General features: G+C 40.7%; 1 protein-coding gene across 3 annotated transcripts in view; it reads right to left on the reverse strand.

Annotated features, from left to right (window-relative positions):
* Positions 1-3,293: 3,293 nt before the first annotated feature.
* Positions 3,294-27,929, reverse strand: part of LOC121262798 (E3 ubiquitin-protein ligase UPL2-like) — a 28,133-nt gene continuing 3,497 nt past the window's right edge. The window contains exons 3-17 of one of the 3 annotated variants that reach the window (XM_041165401.1): positions 17,445-17,540; positions 17,163-17,369; positions 10,512-17,058; positions 9,272-10,362; positions 8,873-9,172; positions 8,633-8,768; positions 7,789-8,066; positions 7,407-7,699; positions 5,798-6,917; positions 5,539-5,685; positions 5,356-5,436; positions 5,040-5,265; positions 4,765-4,904; positions 3,690-3,796; positions 3,294-3,569 (exon numbers count right to left, since the gene is read on the reverse strand). In XM_041165401.1, the coding sequence (XP_041021335.1) occupies positions 3,467-3,569; positions 3,690-3,796; positions 4,765-4,904; positions 5,040-5,265; positions 5,356-5,436; positions 5,539-5,685; positions 5,798-6,917; positions 7,407-7,699; positions 7,789-8,066; positions 8,633-8,768; positions 8,873-9,172; positions 9,272-10,362; positions 10,512-17,058; positions 17,163-17,369; positions 17,445-17,540 (10,872 nt within the window). In that variant the 3' untranslated portion in view covers positions 3,294-3,466. Of the gene's footprint in view, positions 3,570-3,689; positions 3,797-4,764; positions 4,905-5,039; positions 5,266-5,355; positions 5,437-5,538; positions 5,686-5,797; positions 6,918-7,406; positions 7,700-7,788; positions 8,067-8,563; positions 8,769-8,872; positions 9,173-9,271; positions 10,363-10,511; positions 17,059-17,162; positions 17,370-17,444; positions 17,541-27,929 lie in introns of those variants that run through there. The other 2 variants (XM_041165400.1, XM_041165402.1) reach the window with 2 other exon arrangements.

Here is a 27,929-nt window from a genome sequence, read left to right on the forward strand (position 1 = left end):
CGATGGGATTGTTCATTCTTCAGTCAATGATGATGAGCCAGGTATAATAGCTGTAATACTGTCTTGGCTAATTACAAAATTCTAGTAATTTATTGATTATAAAAGCATGTCAATGGAATCGTTCGAGTTGAAAAAACTCATCTTCTTTTGTAACTCTATGTTTGGATTTAGAATTAGGTGCGTGTTTGGAAAGAATGGGAATGAAAGTGGTTGGAAGAGTTGGTTTGGGTCTTCACAATGGAATTTGGATACCCTGTACATACACTATATCAAGTGTAAAAAATGCCATTCCCAATCCAATCTTTACATTTGATTTAATAATTTATCACTATCAGGAAGATGAGACTGAACTCACTTCCCAGCACTTCTGGTGGCAAAGAAATAAAAAAATGTGGGTCTGGTGTAAAGTTTCGCTCTCCCAAATGTCTTCATTTCCACTGCGACGTACTTCCTATATATATATTTTTTGAGTTGTACCACACAGAAGCCTCACACTTTGCACACCACTTAAAAATTATATGATTTTACTCTTTTATCCTCGTGTTTCATATTTCATATTTCATGAAACATGAGGGTAAAAGAATAAATTCACATATTTTTAAGTGGTATGCAAGAGTGTAGGGCTTATGTACAGAATTTTTCGTTTTTTTTTTTTTAACGTTTCATCCTTTTACTTCTCATCACTTCCCTCAAACCTATGCATATATTACGAGGCTTCATCTGCTATTTTCAGTTCCATATTTGTCAAGTGCCCAAAATTCCAGGGATTAAGGGGAATGAAGTTAATGAATTTATTTAGCTCTCCTTTACAATTTGCATGGTAATGTACATATTTTTGTGTTTATGCATATTGATTTGTTAACTCTATAATTTTCAAGTGTAATCTGCTGATAATAGTTGTTTGAAGAGAGATTCTGGATGTATATTTTTTACATGAAGTTCTGGTGTCCGCAGGGTACTTTGGTTGAGCTTGCTAATCCTTGAGATACAGAAATTGATCTACCCGATAACTTTGATTAGAAGGTACTACTGGTTCCTAATCTTATATTGGATTGCTAAAAATCAGTTTTGTCTTTTTTCATATCCAGTTTGGCTTATATCAATTTGATTTCTAGAGTAATGCTATATACAGCCGTGGAGTGCGCAAGCGCTGTACAGTCGCTTTGAAAAAGAGTGAAGTCCACTATTAAAAAATTAATTTCTTTTCATGTGGGTTCTATATTTATTCACTTTTTTTTAAAGCGACTGTACGACGCTTGCATATTCACGACTGCAAATATCATTTTTCTTGATTTCTATCGTGTTTTCATGCTAGGTACAGGTCAACATTTGATGATGCTTGTAAAGTAGGGGCATTTAGGGATTTCATAGTTGCTATAAATTACAAACAACCGTGGAGGTGAACTCCAAGTGCAATGATCAAATTGTGACTGCTGCTTTCAGATGACATTAGATACTTGGCGATAGTTGATGTTGATACAAAGTGCTGGGATCTTGCTTGTGTACGTGAAGTGGCTAGGAGAAACACATTTTTTTAGTGCTTTTACTTGTTTGTGATTTATTTATTAGGGCTGTTCTGATTGCTTAATATTTTTTTTGTCATTTTTCCATTTTTGTCTCATGCTAATGGTGATGTCCTTCGGGGGTTTGCACATGCATATGGATATGCCACTAATACTATTGTTGAATGTAGAGCCTTGTATGATGGACTTCGGTTAAGTTGGCAATTAAATTTACGGGATGTGTTGGTAGAATCAGATTCTGCGGTTATTGTTGGTTGGTTAGCTTCCGGGATATGCAAGTATTGGTTCCTTTGGGATTGTTGGGAGGAAGTGACAAGCATGGTACGTGAGCTTAATGTCCGATTTCGTCATATATATATAGAAGCTAATATGGTGGTAGATTTTTTGGCAAAGCAGGGAACTCAAGGTTTAACGTCAGATTTTTGTGATGCGTCTTCCATTCAAGGCCGTATTCGGGGATTAATTCGATTAGATAAACTTGGATTGCCCTATATTAGAAAGTGATTGTGATGGTTTATTGTTTTTTATTTGTGATTTTTGGCACCTGAGTAATTCTTTGGTGGCCTTGAGATTGTTATTACAGTATTTTTCCGTCATAAGTGAAGGTTTTTTGAATAAAATTGGGACGGCGTCTCTCATGGACAGGAGACATTCATCTATTTTTTTTTTTTTTTTTAAAAAAGGCTCCTCAAGTCACTGAGACTCATGATAATTTCTCTAAAGAAGTATGTCTTGCGCCTCCAAATTATTAAACTTTTTTCTATTTACATTTCAAACTACCACGTTTTGGTAATTAATACCATTGGTTTAGATCTGTTTTCTTCTTTCCTCAACATTGGTTTGGTTTGATCATAAATGGTCACGTTACCTTGGTGTGAAGTGTATTCCTTTCTGTCTTCTTACAGAGGATATATTTGCTCATGATGAATTCCAATTTGATATTTGGTTGGCAAAGGATATTGTCTTGTAATCTGTTGAGAGGGAAAGCCAATTTAAAAGTTATGAAGTGAAATCGATGCAAAGTCAAACAAGTAGGTAAACATGGGATATTTATGCTGTTACATGATAGTTGTTATGTTTTTGCATGATCAGTTCGGCTTGTTCATCATCTCTTATTGCATGAACTCCTTGTCGCTATATGTTTTAAGATATAACTGTTTACTTTTGCCACCACTATGACATTGAAAAAAATAGTAATTTTCGTCATTTTGTTGCTAAATTATCTCTTATATGCTGATGTGATTTGAAGCCATTTTGATTGCTAAATCATCATTAAACTTCCCTTTTCTCCATATTTGCTTCTGTTGCTGGATTGGGTTCTTAACCGGATTGAGGGAGCATATGTCAGATTTGAAAAAGGCTGTTCTTTTACTTCATTACCTGGGTTAGTTTTCCCAAATTTCACTTGGTTAATGGCTCATCATAGCAACACAAGGACTTTTACTTCTTAGGGTCTGTTTCAGAAGTTCTCACACTACTTCACTACTATTTACAAACTATTTACAGATCATATGAGATACCTGCTTTAAAGTGTAATGACTAATGAGGGACATTATTTTGCAGTCAAACTAGTACTTATGTTTGTAAAATCTCTGCAAAGCATCCACTTTAAAGTGAGCATTCGGCTGACAAGGGCTCAGTTTTAATAATTTCCGTTATAATAATTTGAGAGAGAGAGAGAGAGAGAGAGAGAGAGAGAGAGATGTTGCACAAATGAATGTTAAAAAGATGATGGGTAATCACTTATAAATAAATAAAGAAGATGATGGGTAAATCAAAAACTGCCAGAGGCATTTCCAATAGAAAATATACGACTATACAATATATCAACCTGCATTACCCCCAAAGTCCCACAATTAACACCCAATTTCCCCTTTTCATGGTAGCATTTGACATAATCTGTATTATCTACAAGGTTATCTTGATGCCTCCCATTATAATTCTCAACCGAATCCAAACCCTTCACTGCCTTCATGAATTGCAAGTAACAGCCTTTCCTCCAAGTTTTGTTTAGAAGGATATTCCGGTAGATCCAACTGGTTGAAACTGCATAAATCAAGAATTTTGAACCAATTTTCATTCCCATTAAACAATGCTACTCACAACAAACCAAGTACGTAAATAAATTACATCAAGACAATTAGGAATATTTTTTAAAAAAGTTACCAAGTATGAGCAGAAGGCAAGTGATCAGGGCTGCCATAAGCCTTGTGTATCTGAAACTTTTGTGAGCCTGAAATCCCTTGAAGTTCACGGAACCCTTCCAAAGGCACCTGGTAAATTGGAAAGAGGAGTGGAGTGCTCAAACCATTACCATATTAACTTAAAAGTAAGTGTACCAAACAGGTAAAGCTCAAACGTACACATTTTCCCAAATGTATCCACACAGAAATGAGGAGCATACATAAAACGCATCATTCGGTACAATCAAGGTACAAACAAGTGAAGTCTGTCCCTTTTGTGGATCAATAAGATATGCACTGCATGCAAGTGATGGATGAGAAGAGAGCTTTATAAGACTAGAAAGATTCTATTTTTTTTTTTTTTTTTTTTTTTTTTATCGGTAAACAAAATTTTTATTTAAAAAAAAATTATAACCAGAAAGATTAGATATACAGAGAAATTTGAACCACCTAGGTCATGGGAATAAACGAAATTAAGAATAAATGATTACATGGTTAAAAGATAACGTTTCTACTTACCCAAAAAAATGACAGTTTCTCAATGTGTATTAGGGACTTCAGATTAAATCCCACTGATACAGGGATGGGAGATTTATTAAGGGATAAAAGAGGGATCCCATACCCAGGCCCCTCCACCTGGTTGCGTAGCTCAGTCATTAAACCCAAAAAACAGCATGGGGGGAATTCTTTTATTACCCTTAAATGCTTCATCACGACAATTGTAAGTAGTGCAATCAAAGTACACTGCAATCAGTCCAACTTGATGCATAACATTTCTAAATAAGAATAAAGAAAGTACATTGTGACAAAGCTGATACTGTCGTGGACCCAACAGTCAAACTTACAAATAGAATCACTTGATGATTAAACATGAATATGAAGTAACTCGTAGATTTATGTAATTAACATGTATGGGACCAACTGCTGAATAAAACGCCAACAAACAAACAGGCTTATCCATGTGTATATTCAGACCAAAATGGTGTGTTCTGAAATAAAGAGTTGTGTTATTTAAAAATCTGCCAGAAACCAAGTTCAAAAAATATTAGGAAAAATACCTTAGAGGTGCCAGTCACAAACTGCAAGAGACGAGCCTTATCCTCCTTGCTGAAACCCTGAACAACTTCCCAAAACCACTGAATAACAGGAGATGCAGGACTGTACCCAGAATACTCAGTATTCGCCCTCATATCATCCACTGAAAGACGGGTACAAAGACATTCTGTCAGAGGTGAATTATTTTGTACTTTTTACAGTCTTTAACGGGGGAAGAATGACGGAATGCCTCTCTATAAGGAGGCAAAGTGAATAAACTATTTTGAAGGAAACTTACAATCAATATCAGGAAGCCCACTAATCAGTAATTCAAGTTCCTTGTCATTGAAGATAGAAATTAATTCCCTGGTAATTAATTCATTGAATCCTTCCAAAAAGGCATTTATTTGAGGACGAATAGCAGTTGTTAACCGGTGCTCAGCAACTAGATCAACATACTGGTGTTTATTCTCCCCGGTAACCTTAATATTCCGTCCACCAGGAATGAGTTCATAGTCGGTCACCTGCATTAGATCCATGACATGTAAATATAAACACTAACATCTTTCCCCAGAGAAAATGAAGTTCTTAAAGGAGTACGGAAAAATCATTACTTCTGTCCTCTCATACAATATCAGCTTCTCCTCATCGGCATCAATGCTAAACGTAAGATCCAGAACATCACTTATATCATTCTGCAAACGCCAGCAAGAAACAAAGTAAAACAAATTGTCACTTCCCAAACATGGAGGGAAACTCCACACACGCACACACACACACGGTTGTATGTAGCCTACCTCAAGCATCCATTTAAGGTTTTTAAAGTAATCTGGATCAATGGCTTCAATGTCATGATAAGTAACTTTCACCCCCAATATATGCTTGTAGAATGATCGAGTGAAATGGACATCCAAGAGTTGCCCATCAAGAAGTGCTTTCCCAACCTGAAAAGATGAGGAATAAGTCGGAAACATACAAACAACTCTCAATGGGATAAGAGCAACTTTAAACCATTCTTTTTTTACAAGTAATAGAGCAACTTTAAAACATACTCACCACTCGCCCAACAAATTTGAAATATGACAGATGTTCTGTTTGATACACAGAGTTAGGGTTTGGTTGAAATGTCGACTCATTACCCACAGTTGTAAAAAGTAATGCCCCCTTATCAAAGATAACCCTGGATAGCGATTGATACCACTCCCTTGTAAGTCCACCTGCATCAATACCTTCCTCTCCTTGAAAGTGAACTGTCAACCTCCCTTTCAAATCTTGAGCAGATCTCATACGCAGCTGGTTAAATGAATCTTCAAGAATGTAAGCTCTTCTTACAGAAATTCTTAAAGGACTCTGATGATGGTCAGGTTGATGCTTTATTTTTGATCTGAAGTGAGCACGCTTATTGTCAAAGTCAATAAATCTAGGAACCTTTAGCATGAGGGAGAAGGACTTCTCAAGTAACCCAGGGTTTTGCCTGATGAAAGCATTTAGCAGCTTCCTATGCTTCTCCGAGAACTTCACAAAAGCAAGGTGTTTTTCATCAACTTTCGAAGTATGCCCTGAGGTTTTCTGCTGGCCAGCATAAGTGGTTGCATCTTCGACCTCTGAAACTACAGCAATACTAAATTCATCATTAGACCCTGGCTGCATAGGATGTAATTTCTCACACACCACAAAGAAAGATTCTATATATGGCAAGATGTTCTGAGAGCCTGCAGGGAGTGGAGTCACTGCACCAGAGGGTTTAGAGGCTGACATTTTAGATGAAGTCAACAAATCAGGTGCCGAGTCTGAATAAGTCTCTATTTTGCTTATGCAAGTGCTCAGATCCAGCCACAGAGGCTCCAAAGCTGCATTTATGTCTTGCAACTGAGAAAGAGCGGCTGTATATTCCTTTTCGGGAATAATTTGTAGATCATCCTCTTTCTCACTCACTGAAGCAACAAGAGAGCTTAATGCCTGCAGAACCCTTAATATTGCAGCTCCACCAGAGGATGTTGTGCTGAGGAGTGCTTCCACAGCTTCACCAAACATGTGTAACTCATCTACAGCAGATGAAGTCAAGTTTTGAATGGCCCCAGCTAGCTCAGTAGCAAACAGATGACAATGAGTTGGAGCATTTGCCACCAACTTCTTCATTACCTCCGCCACTAGAGTATATGCATTGTCTGACAGTCTGGGTGTATCATGTAATTTGTTAAGCCAAATGTACAAGGTCAAAATCACATCCACTCTCAACGAGGAATTCAAACCAAATGTCTAATGCAGGCTGTCACAATGAACTTAATAGAAACTACGGTACGGGCATCAGAGAATTATGCGTTGATCATGCATTGATTGTTGGATGAATAAGCAAGGAACATGACCGCTATAAAAGTCTGGACACAGAATGAGTGATGTGTGACCCAAACCAAATACGTAACAGAAGCTTTCCAACAAAAATGTAATTGCTCAAATATATAGATGAATGTTTTTTCTTATAAGTAATAAGAAGTTTTATTAATATAAATATATAGATGAATGTATGGAACTGGAAACAGAATGGACAATACTAAAAAATGAACAGAAATCCAGCGATACAGCTTTTGGTATTCAAAGGTATAACAATTCATACGATATAATACCACAGAAAATGCAATTTAATAGGCCAAAAGCAGCATCATACCCCTCTCGTGCAAGCAATGAGCATAGAAGTCGGAGTTCTGCTTGTGGTAGGTTAAGCAATACAGCTTGCGGATCAAATTCCTTGCGCACACCAGTGGTGCTGAGCTTGGAGATATCAATGTCCTTGGACGATGCTGCAACATCTGAAGAAATTTGACCAGATTCTCTACTTATCCCAACATCAGACGTTACACTTTCTGAACCAGATGGTTGCTCAGATGCAGATGCCCGAGATTTGTCAGATACTGATTTACTTTCAGCATTATTAATGATGACCTCCAATAAGTTAAGAAGCTGAAAAAGAAGCAGACAGTAAAGCCTAATGAACACATCTAAATTAACAATTGTAAGAAAGCCAAATAAAACTTCATGCAAAGCATCACCTGTTCAAGATGGGCTACACTCCTCAAATAAAGGGGTTGATTTAAGAGGTTCAAAAGCAACGAAATCGATATATATCCTTTCCAATGATCACTCCTATCCATTCCATCATCTTCAACAACCATCACGGCTTTACCCCGTGCCCGATCAGTATTTTCTGTCTCCAGTACAGCAGGCTGAGGCAACCTAAACTGAAGCAAAATCTTCGCCACTGATGGGTGATTACGAGCCAAATAAGTAAGAGTTTCAAGAATACGCCGAGACACCAAGGGAGGAACACCTATAAGGACAAAAAGTTCATAAGAAGCTGAACACAAGTTGCATGCTACTGCCACATGTCAAAACCACTAACAACATAAGAAATGATATTTTTTTTTAATGCATAAATCCTTGATACTACAGAAAAGTCTTTTGAACATCAAGTAAAAATATATCAAGCATACAAACCGAAAAAAATGAAAATACAAAATAAATTTAATTTCTTTCATGCTCCTTTACTGTCTATTTGAATGATAAACAAAGATTTAAACTCTCTCATGGCAAAACTCAAACTGGGAAATAAACTTGGATAAAACATCAGATATACCACCCTATTCAACACTGGGTGACCAGGGCAACCTTTGAAGCACCAGGTGCTCTTATCACATATATTTCCTCAACAGAAAATCCAAGACCATGTTCCACCCATTCTTGAAAACAGCTTGACTCTAGTAATTATAGGAAGGGCAACCAAAACTTACCCATCAAAGGAGTAGTAGATTAAATAAGGGGTCTTACCATCGAAAGACTGAGGACGTGAATACATCACATTACTCTGACAAGCATAAAGCCGATAAGAAGGCTCACCAGCACTCAAGTTGTTAATATGCTTTCTTGTATCAAGCATTAACATGTCCATGAGAATCTTCACCATAGAACTTCTGGTTTCATGATGAGCACATAAATTCAGAAGCAGCCTCTGCAGCTGACCTTTGTACAGTGGCTGCAATATTTATGTCCATAAATGCATAGTTCATAACGAATACACATAAAGGACATATCTAAATACTTATAAAAAAGGGCATATCTAAATAACCAAGATTATACCTGCACTACACGAAGCAACCTAATCATGGCATGCAGAGCATCTGTATCAACTAAAGGAGCTCCATCAGCTTCAACTAGCTTAGCTCCAATTGACCTACGGACAATGCTTCCCCCGGCTCTTTCCAGGCTGGACCCTATACCTTCACCTCTTCTTGGAGTTTCACCTCTGCGATTCCTAGAGTACATACCAAAAAGGGTGCGGCTGTAACTGTGTGCAAATCTTTCACGCAATATGTTTGCCTCCGCAACAAGGTCTGGCGTCAGATTTGCAAGGATAGCATCAGACGAAGTTAAGAGAACCTGATAATAAAATACAGACAAAAAATTGAAGAGGCTCATTTCAATTCTACATTTGGTTTTACGAGTACTGAATAAAGGACACTCCAAAAACCAATGTACCTCTTCTCGCAAATCTGAAGGAAAAGTTGCAATTATTGAGACAGTGTCCATTTCAACAGGTTGACCTTCCAGTTCCTGAGATTGATGTAGCCTTTGTGCTTGCTGCTGTGCCAGAACTTCTGCTCGTATGTCAGGGGGAAGGGCTGCAAGAAATTCTGGATCAATATCTCCTGAATTTTGTGGTTCAGCATTTGAGGGCGGAGCCGCTTGACCCTGTTGAGCTGAAAGAACCTCAGCACGCAGCTCCTCTGGAAGAGCATCCAGGAATGCAGAATCAATTGCTCCAGGACCAGCATCACTGTTGAGTTGCTGCTCTGCTGCCGGACCATCCTGATCCGCTTCTCGGCTGGAACCTTCTGAAACTTCAGTCACACTATGAAGGGACACATCTCTTCCATCAACAGGTGTAGAATTCACAAAAGAGACATTTGTCCTTCTAGAGCGAGCTGCCTGTGGATCACCCAATGGCATTCTATCTGCAGAAGCTTGCCTTTCTCCACCATCATCATGGCCATCAGCACTTCCAATTTCGACGTCAAGGCTTCGAAGGCTCTCACCCAAGGTCGCCCCACTTCCACTGCTTGCTTGGCTCACAGCTTCAACATCCCGTACAGCTGCATCATTGTTTTCAAACTGCATTTCAACAGATTGCAATTGCGAGCTGGATGCATCAGTTCCATGTAGAGGTTCACTTGCGGCAGGCCTCAGATCAGCATTGCCAGAGCTATCATTTTCAAGAGTTGAAGGTGGCATGCTACTACTTTCATTGTTTTCAAAAGAAATGTCGGTCCTTGCACCTGCTTCTGTTTCCTGCAACAGGCTAACTTCATCTTTGCTTTTAGGATCCTGTGCCATTGTGTTCTGGTCAGAAGGCTGCTCAAGGGCTGGTCGTCTCAACTGGGAAACAAGCAGCTCTTCAAGGCCATGTGGCACTAAACCTACATTTGATCCACCACTTTGCTGGTTATCATCCACCCACAAGTTCAAACGGTGTCCATGGCGCCCATTCCTCAGGGAACGGAAAATAGAATCCAAGCGTGATGAGGTGCTCTCCAAGTTCCTATCTGGAAAGACCATGTCACGTGCATTCTCTGCAGCAGTGTGTTCCAGCATCAGAGACCAAGAATGCCAAATATTTAACCTAGAGGAAATAATTAAGCTAAAATACAGGTAACAACAGAAATTGCAGTAAGAATTCAACTATTTCAAGGTCTAAAAACCATCCCTAGAAGAAGCTTACCAGATTGCCGAGGAGAAGCTGAGTGCACAGATGACGAAGGTGCCAGTAGAAGAGGATGCCTTGACGGGGTAACACTGTCACCACTTCTGCCCAAAAGACTGTAGATGGACGTAGTACGCCCTTCACGTCTAGAACCAAAAACTTCAACTGGCATCACATGGAGAGCTTCATTGGAAAAACTATTGTCTCTACCAAAAGCCTCAATATGGTCTAAAACATTTATTCCATTTATGCCCTCCTCCAGCCTCAGTATTACTCCATCCTCGTCATCCTCGTCATCCTCTTCTTCCTCCATTATTTCTTCATCAAAATCATCATCATCAATTTCATGATCATCTTGATCCGTGTCAGGATGGGGAAGATGGTGTACTTCATCTTCTTCAAGATCATTATGTTCCTCCTCATCGTCTTCATCTTCATCCACTTCATCCCCATCATCCCCAGACATCTCCTCATCATCATCTTCATCAATATTTTCTTGTCCACAACGGATTTCAAATTGTATTCCCACCGTATCAATTCCATTTTCAAGACCCCTCACATCATCAGAGGTTTCATGCATATAGTCATCCCCATTAGCAGGACCAAAACCTCCATCAAGATCTTGATCATGTTCCATGTCATCTGTAACAGCCTCAGAGCCACCGTAAGGTTGGACAGCATTATACGACCCAATGTTGTCAGCTGGCACAGAATCAGGATTGATTTGAGATGCTGCTTCCACAGACTGAGATACATCACCACCATTATCCATTCTTGCAGATTCAGTAAGATCGGGAATTTTTGTTGAATTATCCTCCTTCTCTATGTTAGAATCAGCAGAATGGATATATTCCTTTGTTACCAACTCCAGAGCTTTAATTAGACCAGTAACAACTTTAGGTGAGTCAGCATGGTCCAGATCCAAAACTTGAAGAGTTTGAGTCAATGACCTAACCAGACCAACATCTATAAAAGTGGCAGAAGCTTCAGCTAAAATGTATGAACCAGTAGGTGAACGAGCACCTAGTACATCATTAAGCAGATCAACAAAAGCTGGTATATTGTTTCCCGGCGGGCTAAAACCATTGCACGAATTAATGAAGTCATTGAATATATAATTGCTCTCTGTTAGAACCCTCCTCCTTGCTTCAGTGGAACGGACACAAGACGCCACCAAAAACTGGCTAGCCCTGGTTGCTAGTTTATGCCTCCAGTCACCATCTATTTTCTTGTCCTTTCTTAAACTCCGAGAATATAGAAGAAACTTGTGAAGAATGTGATGGAATATTCCACCAGCATACACACCAGCAGGACCTTTTTGTTGAGGACACCGGCAACTACTAACTTCAGCATCCTTCCGAAGCAAAATGTGAACAGATGAAGCATACATCAGCATAATCTCCGTCAAAAGCTTTAATATGAATACAATCTTTGCAAGTGATGCAGAAGCTTCATCCCCATTGGCTTGATTATTCTCTTCAGACATAGTGGCAACGGCTTTTCCTTTCCCCTTAATAGCTGCAGCATCAATGTCCATGTCAGTTGACGATGGATCAAGGACATCTGAAACCACATCATCTTTCAGGGGAGGAACAAAAGTACAGACAGAATCTAAAAGAAGCTCAATTACGTTTATAAAGCTCTGTGGAGATTTTCTATGAGCTTTGACACTCTTTAAATTCGTATCATTAGGTTTTCCATGCCCATTCCCAGAAGCAACTGGATTCACATTACTCAAAGCAACTTTCCCATCAGTAGTTTGTTGTTTATCTTTCTCCAGTGATTTCTCCTTCTCCTTCTCTTTGTACTTATCTTTGTCATGATCTTTCAGCAAGACAATATAGGGCCTTTCACCGACCATCTCAACTTGGCAAACAGACCAAGCAGCCTGCATAAAGACTACTGGATCCCGTGTAATGACGGAATTTAAATTTGACAGGAAGTTACGTGCAGTGACCCTTCCATTCGTATGTCTATTGGTGGCAGCCACAAAGCTGTGCCTTATCTCAGATTCCATTGCTTGCTGTAGGGTTTGCGGATCTTCAAGAATATGACGGATGATATTAGCAGCCACATTATCAAACCCAGGAAAGAGGCTAATTGTTGGCAAAGAAAGCAGTAAACTCAGTCCCCCAGCATCAAGAAAACTAATAGCAACAGAATGAGTTCTAGTGAGAGTAGAACACAGTTGGAGAACAGCATGCATTGTCTCAGCAGGAAGCTGGTTCCTGATACAACTGCAAGCAATCTCAATAAGTCTCTTCTGCTCATTTATATCAGTATGCTTTGGAACTAATCCCAATGCAGACCGCAACCTGGTTTGCTTATCCTCATCAATGATGAGAGATGTTTGGTGGTTATTAGCAGTGTCCTGCTTCAACTGCTCCACAATTTCAGAGTTCAGTTTTTTATCCACCTGCAACAGCCGGTCAACAGCAAGAAAAGCAGTTGTCACCCACATAGGAACCTGGCATTTCTCCATTCCAACTGATCCAGTACACCATTGCAAAAGTAGATCTGCAGCAACTGCAACCAGACCATTCGTTGTGGCAAGTTCTCGTGACACTTCATCTTCATGAAAAAGTAGAGCAAGAACATGAAAAAGACTAGATACCATGGCACCATTTTCGCTTTCAGAAATCAAAGTACAATCCTTCAGCCGATCAACAAGAAAGGAGATGACATTTGACCTATATTGTCCATCATTTTGGGAGCATATCATCACGAGCAGGTCTCGAACTGGAAAAACAATAGATTCCTTCATCTGCAGGAGCCGAGTACATGTAGATAACAACTCCTCAATGGGAGGAAGTTGCACCATCTCTTCTTCAAGCTGTTGAGTATCTCCATTTGTGCTCACTTCCTTTGTGTCTGATGCGGCATTCCCAAGGGACATGGCAAGTGCACGAGCAAGTTCATCATCTTCTTGAGCATCCTCTGGATGGGAGAACAACCACTCCATTGCCAACTCCACACTATTTGATCCAACTCGCCTGAGAGCTTCCTCTGCACGAGACCTGGAAAAACCCATCTCTACAATTGTTGAAATAGCAGTCTCATTAGGAGGAGGTCCAGTCAAGCGAGCACCAGTGTTGCTACTGACATTTTTCACTTCAATCCCAGAATAGACATGCCTAATTATAGAAATAACCGAAGTAATTAAATCATTACTGCAATCAACAAAGTGGGGGTGAGTCCAAACAGGAAGCACTGCCTTCAGCACCATTGACTGGAGAACCTTCACAAAAATCTCGGCATCCCTTGGAAAGGGAACAATGCTACTTGTTAGAGGTTGGGCAAGCAAGTGTTTTGTAAACGGGGTTAATATAAAAGATGAGGTCACCAAGTGGTCCATGAGTTTCCCATAGCTAGATAGAGGACCATAAATCCATGAAGTATCAGTAACTCCCTTTTCATCCTGCTTTAAGATCCCATCATCAGTTTCCATGGGAGATGCAGGAGTACGGTTCACAGCAAACAGCAATTGACTGGTAGCTTCATATGTTGTCAAAACTGATTGAATTACACCATGTCCATACAAGCAATTTAGCAAAACCGGATTACAGGAATCTGGCCTGTCCAGTAGAAAGCCATCAATGAAATCGATAACCTTTCCAAAGTATCGGCACTTTGTTGATATGGATGCCTCGGTTCCAGAAGGATTCACATGACCCCCAAAATTCATGTGATCCAGAGCAATAGATGCGACAGTAGAAGCCACTGATTTTGAAGAAGGAGAAACATTCAAAATATCATCCCGTCGACGAGAGGGAAGCAACATTACCTTCCCCAACTCTTGAAACAAATGGGTAATGTGAAAAGAAAGCGACCTCATCATGTCGCAGCAAGAAGTATGGTAGGATCTCTGCTTACTAACATCTCCAGCAGAATCTGAAGAAGCAGAATGATGGACTTGATTACCAGCTCCAAATCGTAAGTTTGAAGAACTATCGGCACGTCTTTGTTGGGAACTGGAGGCACGACCAAGATCACGGTATGTGTTTAAAAGGTCAAAAAACTGGGATTCAATACTCCACCCCGATGTCCTCCTCCTCAATAATGGATCAAGGAACTGCCTGAAAGAGTTGAATCTTTGGTCTTGAGTTTCATTTGTAGCCAATTCAGACTGTTGTGATTCAGATGTAGAAGCAGCACCATCATCCTCCACTTCAGGCTTGGCATCTTCAAGAAGAGAAATTTGCCACAGAACTTCTCGATGGACACGCCCAATATCTTCCAGAACATCCTTGCTACCATGTCCAAATTCTGCAAGCAACGCACTTGCCCAACGGTTGTCTTTTGAGGCAGCAAGAAAGAGAAGGAACTCCACTAGAAAAAGTGCAGAAAAGATTCCATCATCCTGTGGCATCTTTGGATCTAGCAAAAAGGTCCCTGAAACGACTCCAAATCCAGTCAAAGCTTTTTTCAGATGGTCTCTGAGAGAGGAACAGAAAGCATGTGCCAGTGGAGTAGAGTGATTCTGAGTAAAACCCTTGAAAACCATGGTGCTATGCAAAGCAATAGACATTCCATCAGATGACTGTGCAATACTAGGCCGTAAAAGAAGCATCATTAAGGCGTCAATTCCTGACTTCTCCACAAATAGCCGACATGTTTCAGAGTTTTCCATAGTCCTGTGAACCAGTACCATCAAATGAAAGATGCACAGTTGAATGAACTGCTCATCGTTGATCCCTTCTGAAGCCGAATCAACTGCACCAACCAAACAGCAATGGCTTTCGTTGCCTTTGTCTTCGGAATCCATTTCCATTGAAGTGCTCTCATTCAATTTGCCAGATGATCCTGAGCAGCTACTGTCCCCAAAAGAAGCAACTTTGTTAACAATTTCGATGATTGTATCAACACCAGTGCTTCTCAAAGAAGATACATGGCGCAAAAGCTCTTCCACTGCATTTGCCAAAGGAACAATAGCATCATTCATTGGTGTAACATATTTCTTACTGCTGAAAATGTCAACAAGGAACCGTAATGCAGAAGTTTCTTTCACTGCCTCCAAGCCTTTTTCATTAAGACAAATGGCACCAAGACCATTAGGAACACATGTAAGAGCCTTTGATGAAGGAAGTATACCAGCTGCTATCGATGATAAAAAGGCAGCTGGAAGACCCACTTCAAACAAAACAGGAAAACAAGTTGGGTCTTTGTGGATCATCTCGCTCATAACAGTCACTGCTGAGTGATAGATGTCACCTCCAAATTTATCTATATTGCCAAATATCAACGTAAGAGTAGCCGGTAAAGAACTATCATGGGAATGTTGGGATCTCGTAGTGTTAGTAGGAGCATATGTAGCAGATCCAAGCGCCTTCAGCGAAACCTTAATGAGCCTCTTCTGGGAGTACAGCTGATCATCACTGTTTCTGGAGCTCTCACCAATGATCATCGAGTTTTCAAGAGCCCCAGTCAAACCGATAACCCTAATTACTTCTATTTGCAGTCTTTGAGCCAAAAGCTCCACTCCCCCCAACTCTTTAAACAGGGAAACAGCTGAACTACTGTAATCCATGAGCTTTTGTAGAGTTTTAACAGCATAACAGACAAGATGCATGTGTGTAGGATCAGAATCCTCCAAAAATGGTAAGAATGTAGGAACCATGCCTGACCCCCTAATATTATTCCCAGAACTCGAGGATGAAACAACATGAAGCAAATAGAACTGAAGAAGTGCTTCAACAAAGGCAAGAGATGATGGATCATTGGAGGCCTTCAGCGATAAAACGGCCCTCTGGAGCACATTCAGGAGTATCATCCGGTTACCCCCAGCAAAACTGATACTAGATCCACTCAAAATCCGTGCCCGCTCATGAAAAGACATGTATGCAGCTAACTGAGCTCCCAGGGCAAGCATTGCAAGTGTCCTAATGGTTCCAGAAACAGCTTCCTCGGACCGCACAATCCTGATTAACTCGTTCGTATACTCTGGCTCATTAGCAAAAAATGAAACAAGTTCATCATGAGCATCACTAGACTGAACAAGCACAATGAATGCAAGAAGGCAAATCCTGCTGTACAGCCTGCATATTCTGCGAGAACGGAAGGCATGAGCATATCTAATTCTTGTCAACAATGAAAACCGTAGCTCGGTAGGTACATTATATTGCTCAATGCACTGTTTCAACAGTGAGAGATCATCCTCCTCCTGTAAATGAAGATCCGGTATATGTATAACTCTCAAGCTAGAAGTATTTTGATTGCTATTTTCCTTGCTGCTTTGAGCATTAACCCCATGCATCTCAAAATAGAGAGTAGAGCCTATCCTGCAGTTAGACTTGTCACAGTCATTTTCTAAATCAGCTGGGAACAAACAAAGCCCTTCTTCTTGGGTTCTCTCGTTTGCCATTACACATGAATACAAACCCAAACCCTCCTCCTTGCTTCCCCATCCTTGGGCTAGAGACAAGAGAGAGCTGTTTACTGAGCCACAACCAATCAACTTTCCCCCTCCATGCAACATAGAGGGGTTTATTTTCACTAGTGCAGATAGAGTTTCAAGTGTAGCTATAAGAATCTCTGGGTCAGTTGATGAAAGCAGGAGCTTGAAATTCTGAAGAGGACAAACAGTATAACATATCAGGCAAGAACCAGTAGCAGATGCTCATACCCAAGTCTAGACACTAAACATGACCTGTGACACTAAAATCAACATACCTCTAAGCCATCAAATGAACTCTTGTTATGGCAATTCTCAAGAATTGTTTGCATTACTCGTAAAATTTGTAGAACTGCCTGCTTGGGAAATAGACTATCATCTTCTAAAATTTTATCTGACAACAGGAGGTCATTCCTAGAAGAAAGGTATGTCTTGAAGTATGTATCAAAGTGCAGAAACAGCGGTCTCCAATGGTGAAAGTTACCCTGAAAAGCAACAAAAAAATAAGCAAATAAAAAAAACTATGCACAGCAGTACTAGCAGAAGTAGCATTATATTACCTTACCATACTCCCATCGAAAACCAGAAAGAGGTATCGCTATATCTTGCAATGGACACTGGATCACCTTATCAATAAATAATTTGATTTTTGGAGGCTGCAAACAATGATCAAGAGAAAAAATTTTAGCATGTTTTTTTGTATACATATTATTTTTCTTTTAGCATGTTATGGGTAAAATAAAAATAAAATGGACGCAAAGGGCCTATGCAACTTGATTCAACCCTCATAAGGAACCAATCCATTCATACATCCATACATAAATATAATATATATATATATATTGGATAAATAATCTCATCTAATACAACCAAAGATAATCTAGCAGTAGTCACTAGAGTGAAGGACACAAATCTTCCAATTCCTGACGCCATGAAAGGGATGCACAAGTCCAAGTACAGCTATAAAACCTGTATACATCACTGCAATGGCATCATCGGTAAATTCAACACTACAGTAATGCCAATTTTCTGACGTTTTGGTCATGGTCATATCTAATAGTATGTGCAACAAATTTTTTTCTTTTTTCTTTTTCAATTCAACTCAGTCACCCATGCCAGATTTTTAAATCACAATCCCTCCAAGTGGAGGACAGGAGACCATTTGACCTGACAACCATTGGCAAGGACTTAAAAGGGAAAAAACCACCATCAATATGAGCTATTTCAGACAAAAATGTGCCAGGTATACGATTTAACCCCTAAGGGTTGGCTCAAGTGGTAAAGGCCTTGGGCTTGGGGGTATGCTCCCCCCAGGTCTAAGGTTCAAATCCCCTTGGTGCAAACAATCTCTAGAGGCCATCAGACTGAGAGATTTTTCCTTTGAATTACCCGAGATACACTTGTGGGAAACTCCTTGCCAAGGGCCTGTGCACCCCCGAGATTAGTCGGGACTAACCGCATTCCTAGACACCCGGTCCCAATAAGAAAAACATGTGTTATCATTACGTAAAAATGACACTGGCTAAGTCTGAACTTACCACATTCCAAAGCTGCACAATCATGAATGGTTCAGTGGTTCATAAAATAAGATTCACTGTGTAAACAGAACCCTTAGCTTTAAAGCTGAACCTACCATTTTTCCCAATCTTGCTTTAAAGCTTTCAACTTGCTTGCCAACACAAAACTCAGGGGAACCATTGTAGTTTTATAAAAGCAAACGCTGATCCACTTTTTCCACAAAGCCATTAGCTTTTAGCCACATGTTCTCAAATTTGAAATACCCTCTTGCCTAGCTACACCATCACAGTCAAGTATCAAGGGAAAATGATCTAACAATAATCTGGGAAGCCTCCTCTAAGAATTCATACCAGGTTTGGTTGGCCCAGTTATTTTTTTTTTATAAGTAAAAGTATATTAATAAAAGAATAGGCAAAGCCATGTTCAGTACAAAGAAGGCCCTAAACTACGTAGGGGCAAAAGATACAAGGAACTCATGAAAATCTTGGCCATTAAAATTAACGGCTATGGCCCAAGTACAAAGAGTTCTAAAAAAGAAAGCTTTTAGTTCCTCCATCGATCTCTCTTTGTCCTTGAACGTCCGTTCATTGCGCTCCTGCCACACACACCACATGATGAAAATAGGCAGCATCTTCCATACAGCCTTGATCTGCTGATTGCCTTTTAGATCCGTCCAACTAGCCAACATCGCCACTACTGTCTTAGGCATAACCCAACCCAAGTCTAGTCTACTAAATACCTCGTTCCATAACCCTCGAGCTACCTCACAATGTAGTAGAAGATGGTCCACAGATTCACCCACATTCCTACACATGCAACACCGATCTGCAATAATCACCCTTCGTTTCCTCAAATTATCCGTTGTGAGGATCTTACCCCAGGAAGCCGTCCACATGAAAAATGCTGCTTTGAGAGGCGCCTTATGTCTCCAAATCCTTTTCCATGGAAACTGAGTTTGAAGCTCTTGAGAAAGAGACTTATAAAACGAGCGAACCGAAAACAGGCCTTTATTTGTAGGAGTCCACCACAATAAATCAGCATGCTGGTTACTCGGTTTGATTGAGTACAAGAGGCTGAAAAAAGTTGAAAAACTGTCCATTTCCCAATCATGTGCCGCCCGGCTAAAATTGATATTCCACTGGATTTGTTACCCTACTCTCGCCATGACTTCTGCCACTGAAACATCATTGGCACTTGCGACCCTAAAAAGAGCAGGAAAAAGATCCTTTAGAGCACCTTTACCACACCAAGTATCATACCAGAATTTGATCCTAGCCCCATCTCCTAGACGATAACTTGTGTGGCGAGAAAAGACCCCCCATCCTCCTCTTATATGTTTCCAGAAAGGAAAAATCTTCTAGTCGGTACATCTGTTATTGGGCTGAGAATAGCCTCCAATAAGAGCCGACCACATGGTGCACCCATTTCTCTAATAATGGGACGCTGCGCACCAAATAAAAAAAAAATGGAACCCTACTGTTCTCGATCCCTCTCGCACCAAAAGCACCCTCTCTGTTCTCAATCCCTCTCGCACCAAAGCACCCTCTCTGTTCTCTCACCCTCGTCTCATCTCTCTCTCTCTCTCGCCCTCGTCTCTCTCTCTCGCCCTCGTCAAATCTGCAGGTCGACGGTGGGGCCGGTCGGACTGCATGGTGGCTATCGGACTTCGTGGTGGTTGTGGGTGCCGATGGAATGCGTGGTGGTTGACTGGTTGGCGTCAGGCTGCCTGCCGTTGGAGTCGAAATGGCTGTAGGTGGCTGCGTCGGGCTGCTGCTGTTGGAGTTGGAATGGCTGTAGGTGGCTGCTAGCGGCGTCGAAATGGTTATGGGTGGTTGTGGCGTGGGCTGCTGGGCGTGTACAGGGAGAGCAACGATGGTTGTGCAACGGGTCTAACTTCTAAGGCAAAACTAAAGCATTTCACGCAGGGTATTACCGATATTCTGATGTAGTGGGATGCATTGTGTTATAATGTATAATGTGACATGTCAAAATATTATTGGGGGCTGATCTAAAGCTTAAAACGGACAGTACCGCTCCAAAGCGAAACTCTTCCAGAAACCCACTCCATTTGCCCCTCTCACTTCGTTGGAACACCATCCTCCCCATAAGCCACCATATTTACTCTCAATCACCAACTTCCATAGAGCTTTTGGTTCTTTATGGCATCTCCACAGCCATTTTCCAAGTAGCGTCCAATTGAAAGTTCTCAAATTTCTAATGCCCAAACCACCATTAGAGAGAGGGCTACATACCTTCTCCCACCTGACTAGGTGAAATTTAAACTCCTCGCCTATTCCACCCCACAGGAAGTCCCATTGTAGTCTCTCAATACGAAGTGCCACACTTGCTAGAATAGGGAACAATGACAAAAAATAGGTCGGTAGGTTAGATGATGTACTCTTTATCAAGGTAATCCTACCACCTTTTGACAGGTACATTCTCTTCCAACTTGCTAATTGACGCTCTACTTTCTCAATCACTGTATCCCATATATAGGTTGCTTCGACCAACGGGAGACCAAGATATGTCAAAGGGAGTGAGGCAATCTTACACCTCAGAATATTAGCCAACTGTCTTATACGTTGAACCCCTCCTATCAGCACCATCTCTGATTTGTCCAAGTTTACTTTCAACCTTGAAACTGCTTCGAAACAAAGTAGGAGGGCCTTCAATACTCGAACCTGTTCATGATCTACCTCACAGAAGATAAGAGTGTCATCTGCAAACAATAAATGTGAAATATTAATAAATCCCCCTCCCAGAGAACCAATCAAGAAACCAGTCACACGCCCATTGGCGACCAGGGCTGAGGTCATTCTACTCAAAGCCTCCATCACAATAACAAAGAGTAGAGGGGACAACGGATCTCCTTGTCTTAGATCTCGTGAGGTATTAAAAAAACCTGTTGGACTTCCATTTATCAAAACTGAAAACTTCACCGTAGATATACACCAACGGATCCATAATCTCCATCTCTCCCCAAAGCCACACCTCCCAAGAAAGTCAAGTAGGAAGTCCCAATTAACATGATCATATGCCTTCTCCATGTCTAACTTGCATATAATCCCTACATTTCCAGCTTTCAGTCTACCGTCCAGACACTCATTTGCAATAAGAACCGCGTCTAAAATCTGTCTATCCTTTATAAAAGCATTTTGAGGCTTTGAGATTATCTTCCCCACTACCTCACTAAGGCGATTCGCAAGTACCTTGGAAAGAATCTTGTATACCCCATTTACTAGACTAATAGGTCGGAACTACTTAATCTGCACAGCCCCAACCTTCTTCGGTATTAAAGCAAGAAAAGTGGCATTTAGGTTTTTCTCAAATTTTCTATCCGAATGAAACTCCTAAAACACCTTCATGAGATCATCCTTTAATACATCCCAGCAAGTTTGAAAGAAACCCATAGAGAACCCATCAAGACCCGGGGCTTTGTCTTTAGCCATTTTCCTCACCACTTCGAAAACCTCGACCTCCTCGAAAGGCCTCTCCAAACGGTTACCATCCATAGGCCCAATAGCATCAAAAACTAGCCCATCAGGCTTAGGTCGCCAACTCTCCTGCTCGGTAAGTAGCTGTTCAAAAAAACCAACTACATGATTATTAATCCTCTGCTCATCCTTACAATCTACCCCATCAATCTTCAATATCTCAATGTTGTTGGATCTTCTGTGAGAATTGGCTACCCTGTGGAAAAACTTAGTACTTCGGTCACCTTCCTTCAACCATAACGCTCTCGACTTTTGCCGCCACGAAATTTTTTCTAATAGAACGATCCTCTCAAGGTCTGCAACCAGCACTAACTTTTGGGCTCTCTCCTCCGGAGTTAAGGTTCTAGACTCTTGTAACCTTTCTAGCTCATGGATTTCCCTTAACCTACTTTTTTTGTGTTCCCCAATGTCGCCAAAAGACTGTCTATTCCAAAGCTTTAAGTCTTGTTTTAAAGCTATCAATTTACCCCCAAACGTGAAGCTTGGGGTACCCTGTATCTGATAAGAAGACCACCATTGTCTTGACCCTATCCACAAAACCTTCCGATTGCAACCACATGTTTTTTAACTTAAAATACCGACGTCTTCTTTGAATCCCGCCAAAATCCAACATAATAGGCCAATGGTCCGGACACAGCCGAGGCAATCTCTTCTGCCAAACCTCCAGATAATGACTTTCCCACTCCGGGAAAATTAAGAATCTGTCTAATCAAGACCACGTCTAATTATTGGCCCACGTACATGAACCCCCCGCCATTGGTAAATCCCCTAAATTCAACTCAAAGATGCAATTCGAAAAATCTGACATTGCTAGACGCATTCTTCTATTTCCAAAGCACTCACTGGGATATCTTATAACATTAAAATCTCCACCAATACACCATGGAAGATCCCACCAACTGTATACTCCAGCTAGTTCATCCCACAATAATCTACGATCATTATCTAAATTGGGACCATAAACACCTGCAAAGGCCCACAAATAGCCATCTGACACAGTCCTAAAAGAGCATGCTACCAAAAATAACCCTATAAACGCCTCCCTTTTCTCCATCACCCATTGGTCCCACATCACCAACACTCCTCCTAAGGCCCCGCTAGCTGTCAAATATACCCAATCCACATATACTTCGTACAATTTTTGTAGTAATAACTTTCAACTTCGTCTCTTGTAAACAAACGATGTCCGCCTTCCACCCTCGCAACAAGTTTCTTACTTGAATACGCTTACTAGCCTCATTTAGTCCGCGAACATTCCAAGATACAATTTTTGGTTTCATTTGGGATAGGCCAGCCCCTTCCCTTTGGTCCTATCCCTACTAGAGCTACCTTCAGACTTCATGGACCAGGTTAGCCTTCTCAGTTCCTGCTGTTTCTTAGAACCAGCTTTCCTTTGTTGTTGGTGACCCGCTTCGATAGCGGTGAGTAGTGCCATGAACTGTTCCTCATAACCTTCGCACTTCAAACCCACAATTTCCTGTATATCATTCACCGTGTTAGACACCCAGTTTGAAGCACTAGCATGGTTTGGAAACAAACAATTCAAAGGATAGGGTTCTGCATTCTAAAATCCGGTTGTTCGTCTATGTTCTCTTCCCCAAACACAAAACAAAGTCCCCCACCAGGGTCATTTGAAACCTGAATAAGCCTCTGAGAGTTCTCATCTGAAAGAAAAAGATCATCACTATCTGAGTCCTCAGATCCACCTTTTGCGCTATCTCCCATTACAACTACATCACTGTGCAACTCAGGGTTACTCACCATACCCTCATCTCCTCCCCCAAACCCCGTCAGCAATTTCTATGCACTCCCCGGAGGAGGAAAGTCACTCGGTGGTGGTGGAAGATCCACCTCCCTCACAGTCGGCATTTTCTGTGCCTCTGCATAATCAATCCACCTCTGCTTGCACCACCACCTTCGTCAGCATCTTTTGGTGGCTTCGCAAGGACGACTCCAGCAGGTCCACCACCCTCTATTGGCGGCGCGACATCGACTCCTGCACAGAAGGCCTCCAGCCTACTCCCGCGTGACCTGCCTGAGCCCTCCCTTGCCGAGCCATCTTCTGGAAGATAGGCTTGGCGCAATTATTAGACCACATATAGCTGCCGCCTTCTAATGGAATACCCATAAGATCTAGATCAAGTAAAAAATGAACTCATAAAATTCCATTTGAACTTGGATATAATGGTACCATTAAACCCCATGCTCGAGAACCAAGTAATACTAATCCATGCCTATAAACCTCGAGATTGACCACTTCAAAAGAAACGGAAAAAAAGCAACCACAGGATTGTCCAAGTCATCAATTCAACCAATTCCTTCCAAAGTCATCTCCTCCCACTATCAATATTCAGCCCATAAACATCCATTCAAAGTTATCTTCAAACATTTTTCAATGTTCATACAATTGGGAGCCGAGTAAAATTCAAGAAAAAAAAAAAACAATTGTATGGGAATTTTTTTTTTTTTTATAAGTAATCAATATTATATAAATAGAGATTGGTAAAACCCAAGTACACAAGATGATATACAAGAGAAAAGACCTATCTAAGTCGAAGTAAGAGAAACTAGAAACTCATGAAAATTCCGGCCATTAAAGTCTAGAGCAATGGCCCATAAGCATAAAGTACGGAAAAATAGGGTTCTAAGTTCCTCCGAAAACCGCTCCTTGTTTTCAAAAGTCCGATTATTGTGCTCTTGTCATATACACCACATAATACAGATCGGGATCATTTTCCACACCGCCTTGATTTGTTGGACTCCTCTTGGAAGTGTCCAGCTGGCCAGTAGATCTACCACAATTGCAAGCATAACAAAAGATAACTCTATCCGGCTAAAGACTTCCATCCACAAGGCTCTAGCTGTCTCGCAATGTAGCAAGAGGTGTTCCACTGACTCGCCAGATCTCTTGCACATGCAACACCAGTCTACTATAACTATCCAGCACTTCCTCAAATTGTCGGTAGTCAGAATCTTCCCCAACGCTGTTGTCCATGTAAAGAAAATCACTTTCGAGGGTGCCTTATTTCGCCAAAGTCTCCTCCATGGGAACGAAATATTAACGGCTTGGGAAAGGGACTTATAGTATGATCGAACTGAGGAGATGCCCTTACCCACAAGAGTCCACCACATCTTATCAGCTTGTTGTCTATCTGGCTTCACAGAATAAACCAGACTGAAAAAAGCCTCAAAGATGTCCACTTCTCAGTCTTGTGCCGCTCTACTAAACGTGACATTCCACTGCACTTGGTCCCCTGATAGAAGCATAAGATCCTCTATTGTATGGGAAATACTTGCATATTCACCTACATTTTCCTCACGCTTTTCCACAACCCTCCTATCCCACATAAGCACAATTCCTCCAAAAACCCTATTGACTACTACATAAACTACGCATTATGACCTTTACATCTGGCAATTTAGTTCTTGGAAGCTCACAACATCTGCCTTCCATTCCTTAAGTTTCGAACCTTCAATCTCTTCGCCCTATCATTTAACCCTCTCACATTCCATGACAAGATCTTGGCTTCATTTAAAATTCCTCAAGCCCCTTACCTTTTGCTTTGCCCTTGTTTGAGCTACCTCTTTTGAGATCAGAATTTAGAGAGCAAATCAAATTATTGATTACCTGATTCCTTTGTCAATGGGATGATATTATTGAGAAAATGGAAAGGAGAATAGTTGGTTGGCAGAATGCGTCTATATTTGTCAAAAGAGGCCAGGTCGTTCTGATCAAGAACACTCTCTTAACTCATTTTTTTCCCTCGTTCCCATCTCAATAGGTGTGGCAAAGTGTAACATACGAGTCCAAATTTAGGGCTTAAATCTAGTATTTTATATTTTTATTTATTTATTTATTTATTTATTAATTATTTTTATTGTCTTTATTATTTTTAGTATCATTTTAGGAAAATATGCTATCTATTAAAACGATGATTCTTTTCCCATCAAAACCTTCGTATCGTTTATCCGTTAGCTTCCCATATTAGATTCGGTTCCTAGTTCAAGACTAAGTCCAACTCAAACTCTTCAAAATCCTCTCAGAATCTGACTCCTCGTAGGAGATTGTTCCTAAAGTTTAGGCAATTTTGAATTATAGTCAATCTCCTAAAGATTCACGTTGCTTTCCTCCCGTCGCCTATAAGAAACCCACAAAGCCTCTGAGTTATACACACCAAAATCCCTGGAGAAAAACTCTTCCACGCAGAGAAAGAAACCACTCCCGCAAGCACCACACAGCCTCCCTCCTGGCAACCAACAGCCACCTCGACGGACCACCTCCCACACCACCACAGAAAACGCCGGCCAACCTATTTCCGTCGCACCCACTCCCTCAGGTAAGCCCCTACTGTCGCACACAACCTTCCTCCCTCTCGGTGAGTAAGTTTTCAATTCCATCTCTCTCTAAACTCTCTTTTTCTCTCTCCCTCCCTCTCTCGGTGTCGCACCACCATAGGAACCTCCCTGTTGCACCAACGTCGCTTCCAACCACCCCAGAGCTGCCGTCACCTCAGCCTCCTGCTCTCGGTAAGCATCGCTCAACCACTTCCTTTGTTCTTAGTTCAGCCCCTCTGTTACACGATGAGAGCCTTCTCCCGTAAGCCTATATCTTTCCTTATATCCAGTTTTCCCATAATACCCATGCCCATTAGGATGATTTCCCAAAATACCCTTAAAAACCCTTGTTCGTAGGCCTCCGTAAATCCTATTGAAGAAACTTTTTTTTAAGTAATTTTATGGTAGCCTATAGTGTCTTTGGAAGATTTCATGTTTTTAAACCTGTGCATTATGTGGGCTGATTTCCTACATGGGTTGGGTGAGTTCAATTAAACATGTGATTTTAAATTGGACTTGCCCTATGTGTGGGCTGTGTTGTAAGAGTTATTACTCTAAGGGACCACATTATGTTATTCAGGGGGAGGTTTACAAACCATTTTACGACAGCAAGTCTAAAGGGATTTAAAACATACACTATTGGGTAATAAATCATGATTAGCCTATCGTATTAATAAACATATTTCGTGAAATCAGTATATAGCTAGATATTTTATTAGATTTAAAGTTTATGATATGTGCGCAAGTGGGAAGGATGCTAGGACATTTTTCCTAGAAGATTAGTAACGTCGTGTACCTCGTATAAGTAACGCGCTATCACTTGGAAGTCAGGAAGCATCGCTAAGAGCTAAATAGTATGATCATATAAATGCATGCGTACTGTGAATATTATTGTTATGTATGAAAATATGATGTGTTTGTGACGGTTAACTACGCTACGCTAAGAGGCAAGTCAAGGTTAGATTCCTTTTTCGATCTTTGATGAAATGTGAGATTATGTTTGAATGAATAAATTTGTTGTTCAATTGATTAAATGTTACTAAAATCATATGAAAGCCATGAGATGTCCATGTAGTAATTCAAGTCAAGTATGCCATGTAATGGAATAGTCAGACTATGCAAGCCATGTAATACTAAAATTATGTATGCCATGTTCATATAGTAATTAGATCATGTATGCCATGTTCATGTAATACTTAGATCATGTATGTCATGGAATGTCATAAAACGTTCAGAGCATGTTATGTAATGTCATGTTATGCTATATCATGCTATACCATGTACAAGAATATGCCATGCTATGCTATGCTATGCCATGTACAAGAATATGCCATGTTATGTCATGTTATGCTACGACATGTACAAGAATATGCCATGTTAGAAATGTTCATGAAACCTAATAAATTCTCATGCATTAAGAAAGATCAGAAATGAAACGGTGCCACGGACTCAAGCGTGGTTAACCACCAGTTAAGTGAAACACGGACCCAAGCGTGTTTCACTCTATGTTATGCAAGTTAAGTGAAACACGGACCCAAGCGTGTTTCACTCCATGTTAAGACAAGATAAACAAGATATTATGCATTCACGTTACATGTTGCCATGATTATATATGCTTCCGCTTATGTTAATGATGAAAACGTATGCTATATGAGTCTGTGACGATATATGTATGTAAAGTCTTTCAGAAAGTCATGT

The sequence above is a fragment of the Juglans microcarpa x Juglans regia genome, chromosome 4S, assembly GCF_004785595.1.
Source record: "Juglans microcarpa x Juglans regia isolate MS1-56 chromosome 4S, Jm3101_v1.0, whole genome shotgun sequence".
Taxonomy (NCBI): domain Eukaryota; kingdom Viridiplantae; phylum Streptophyta; class Magnoliopsida; order Fagales; family Juglandaceae; genus Juglans; species Juglans microcarpa x Juglans regia.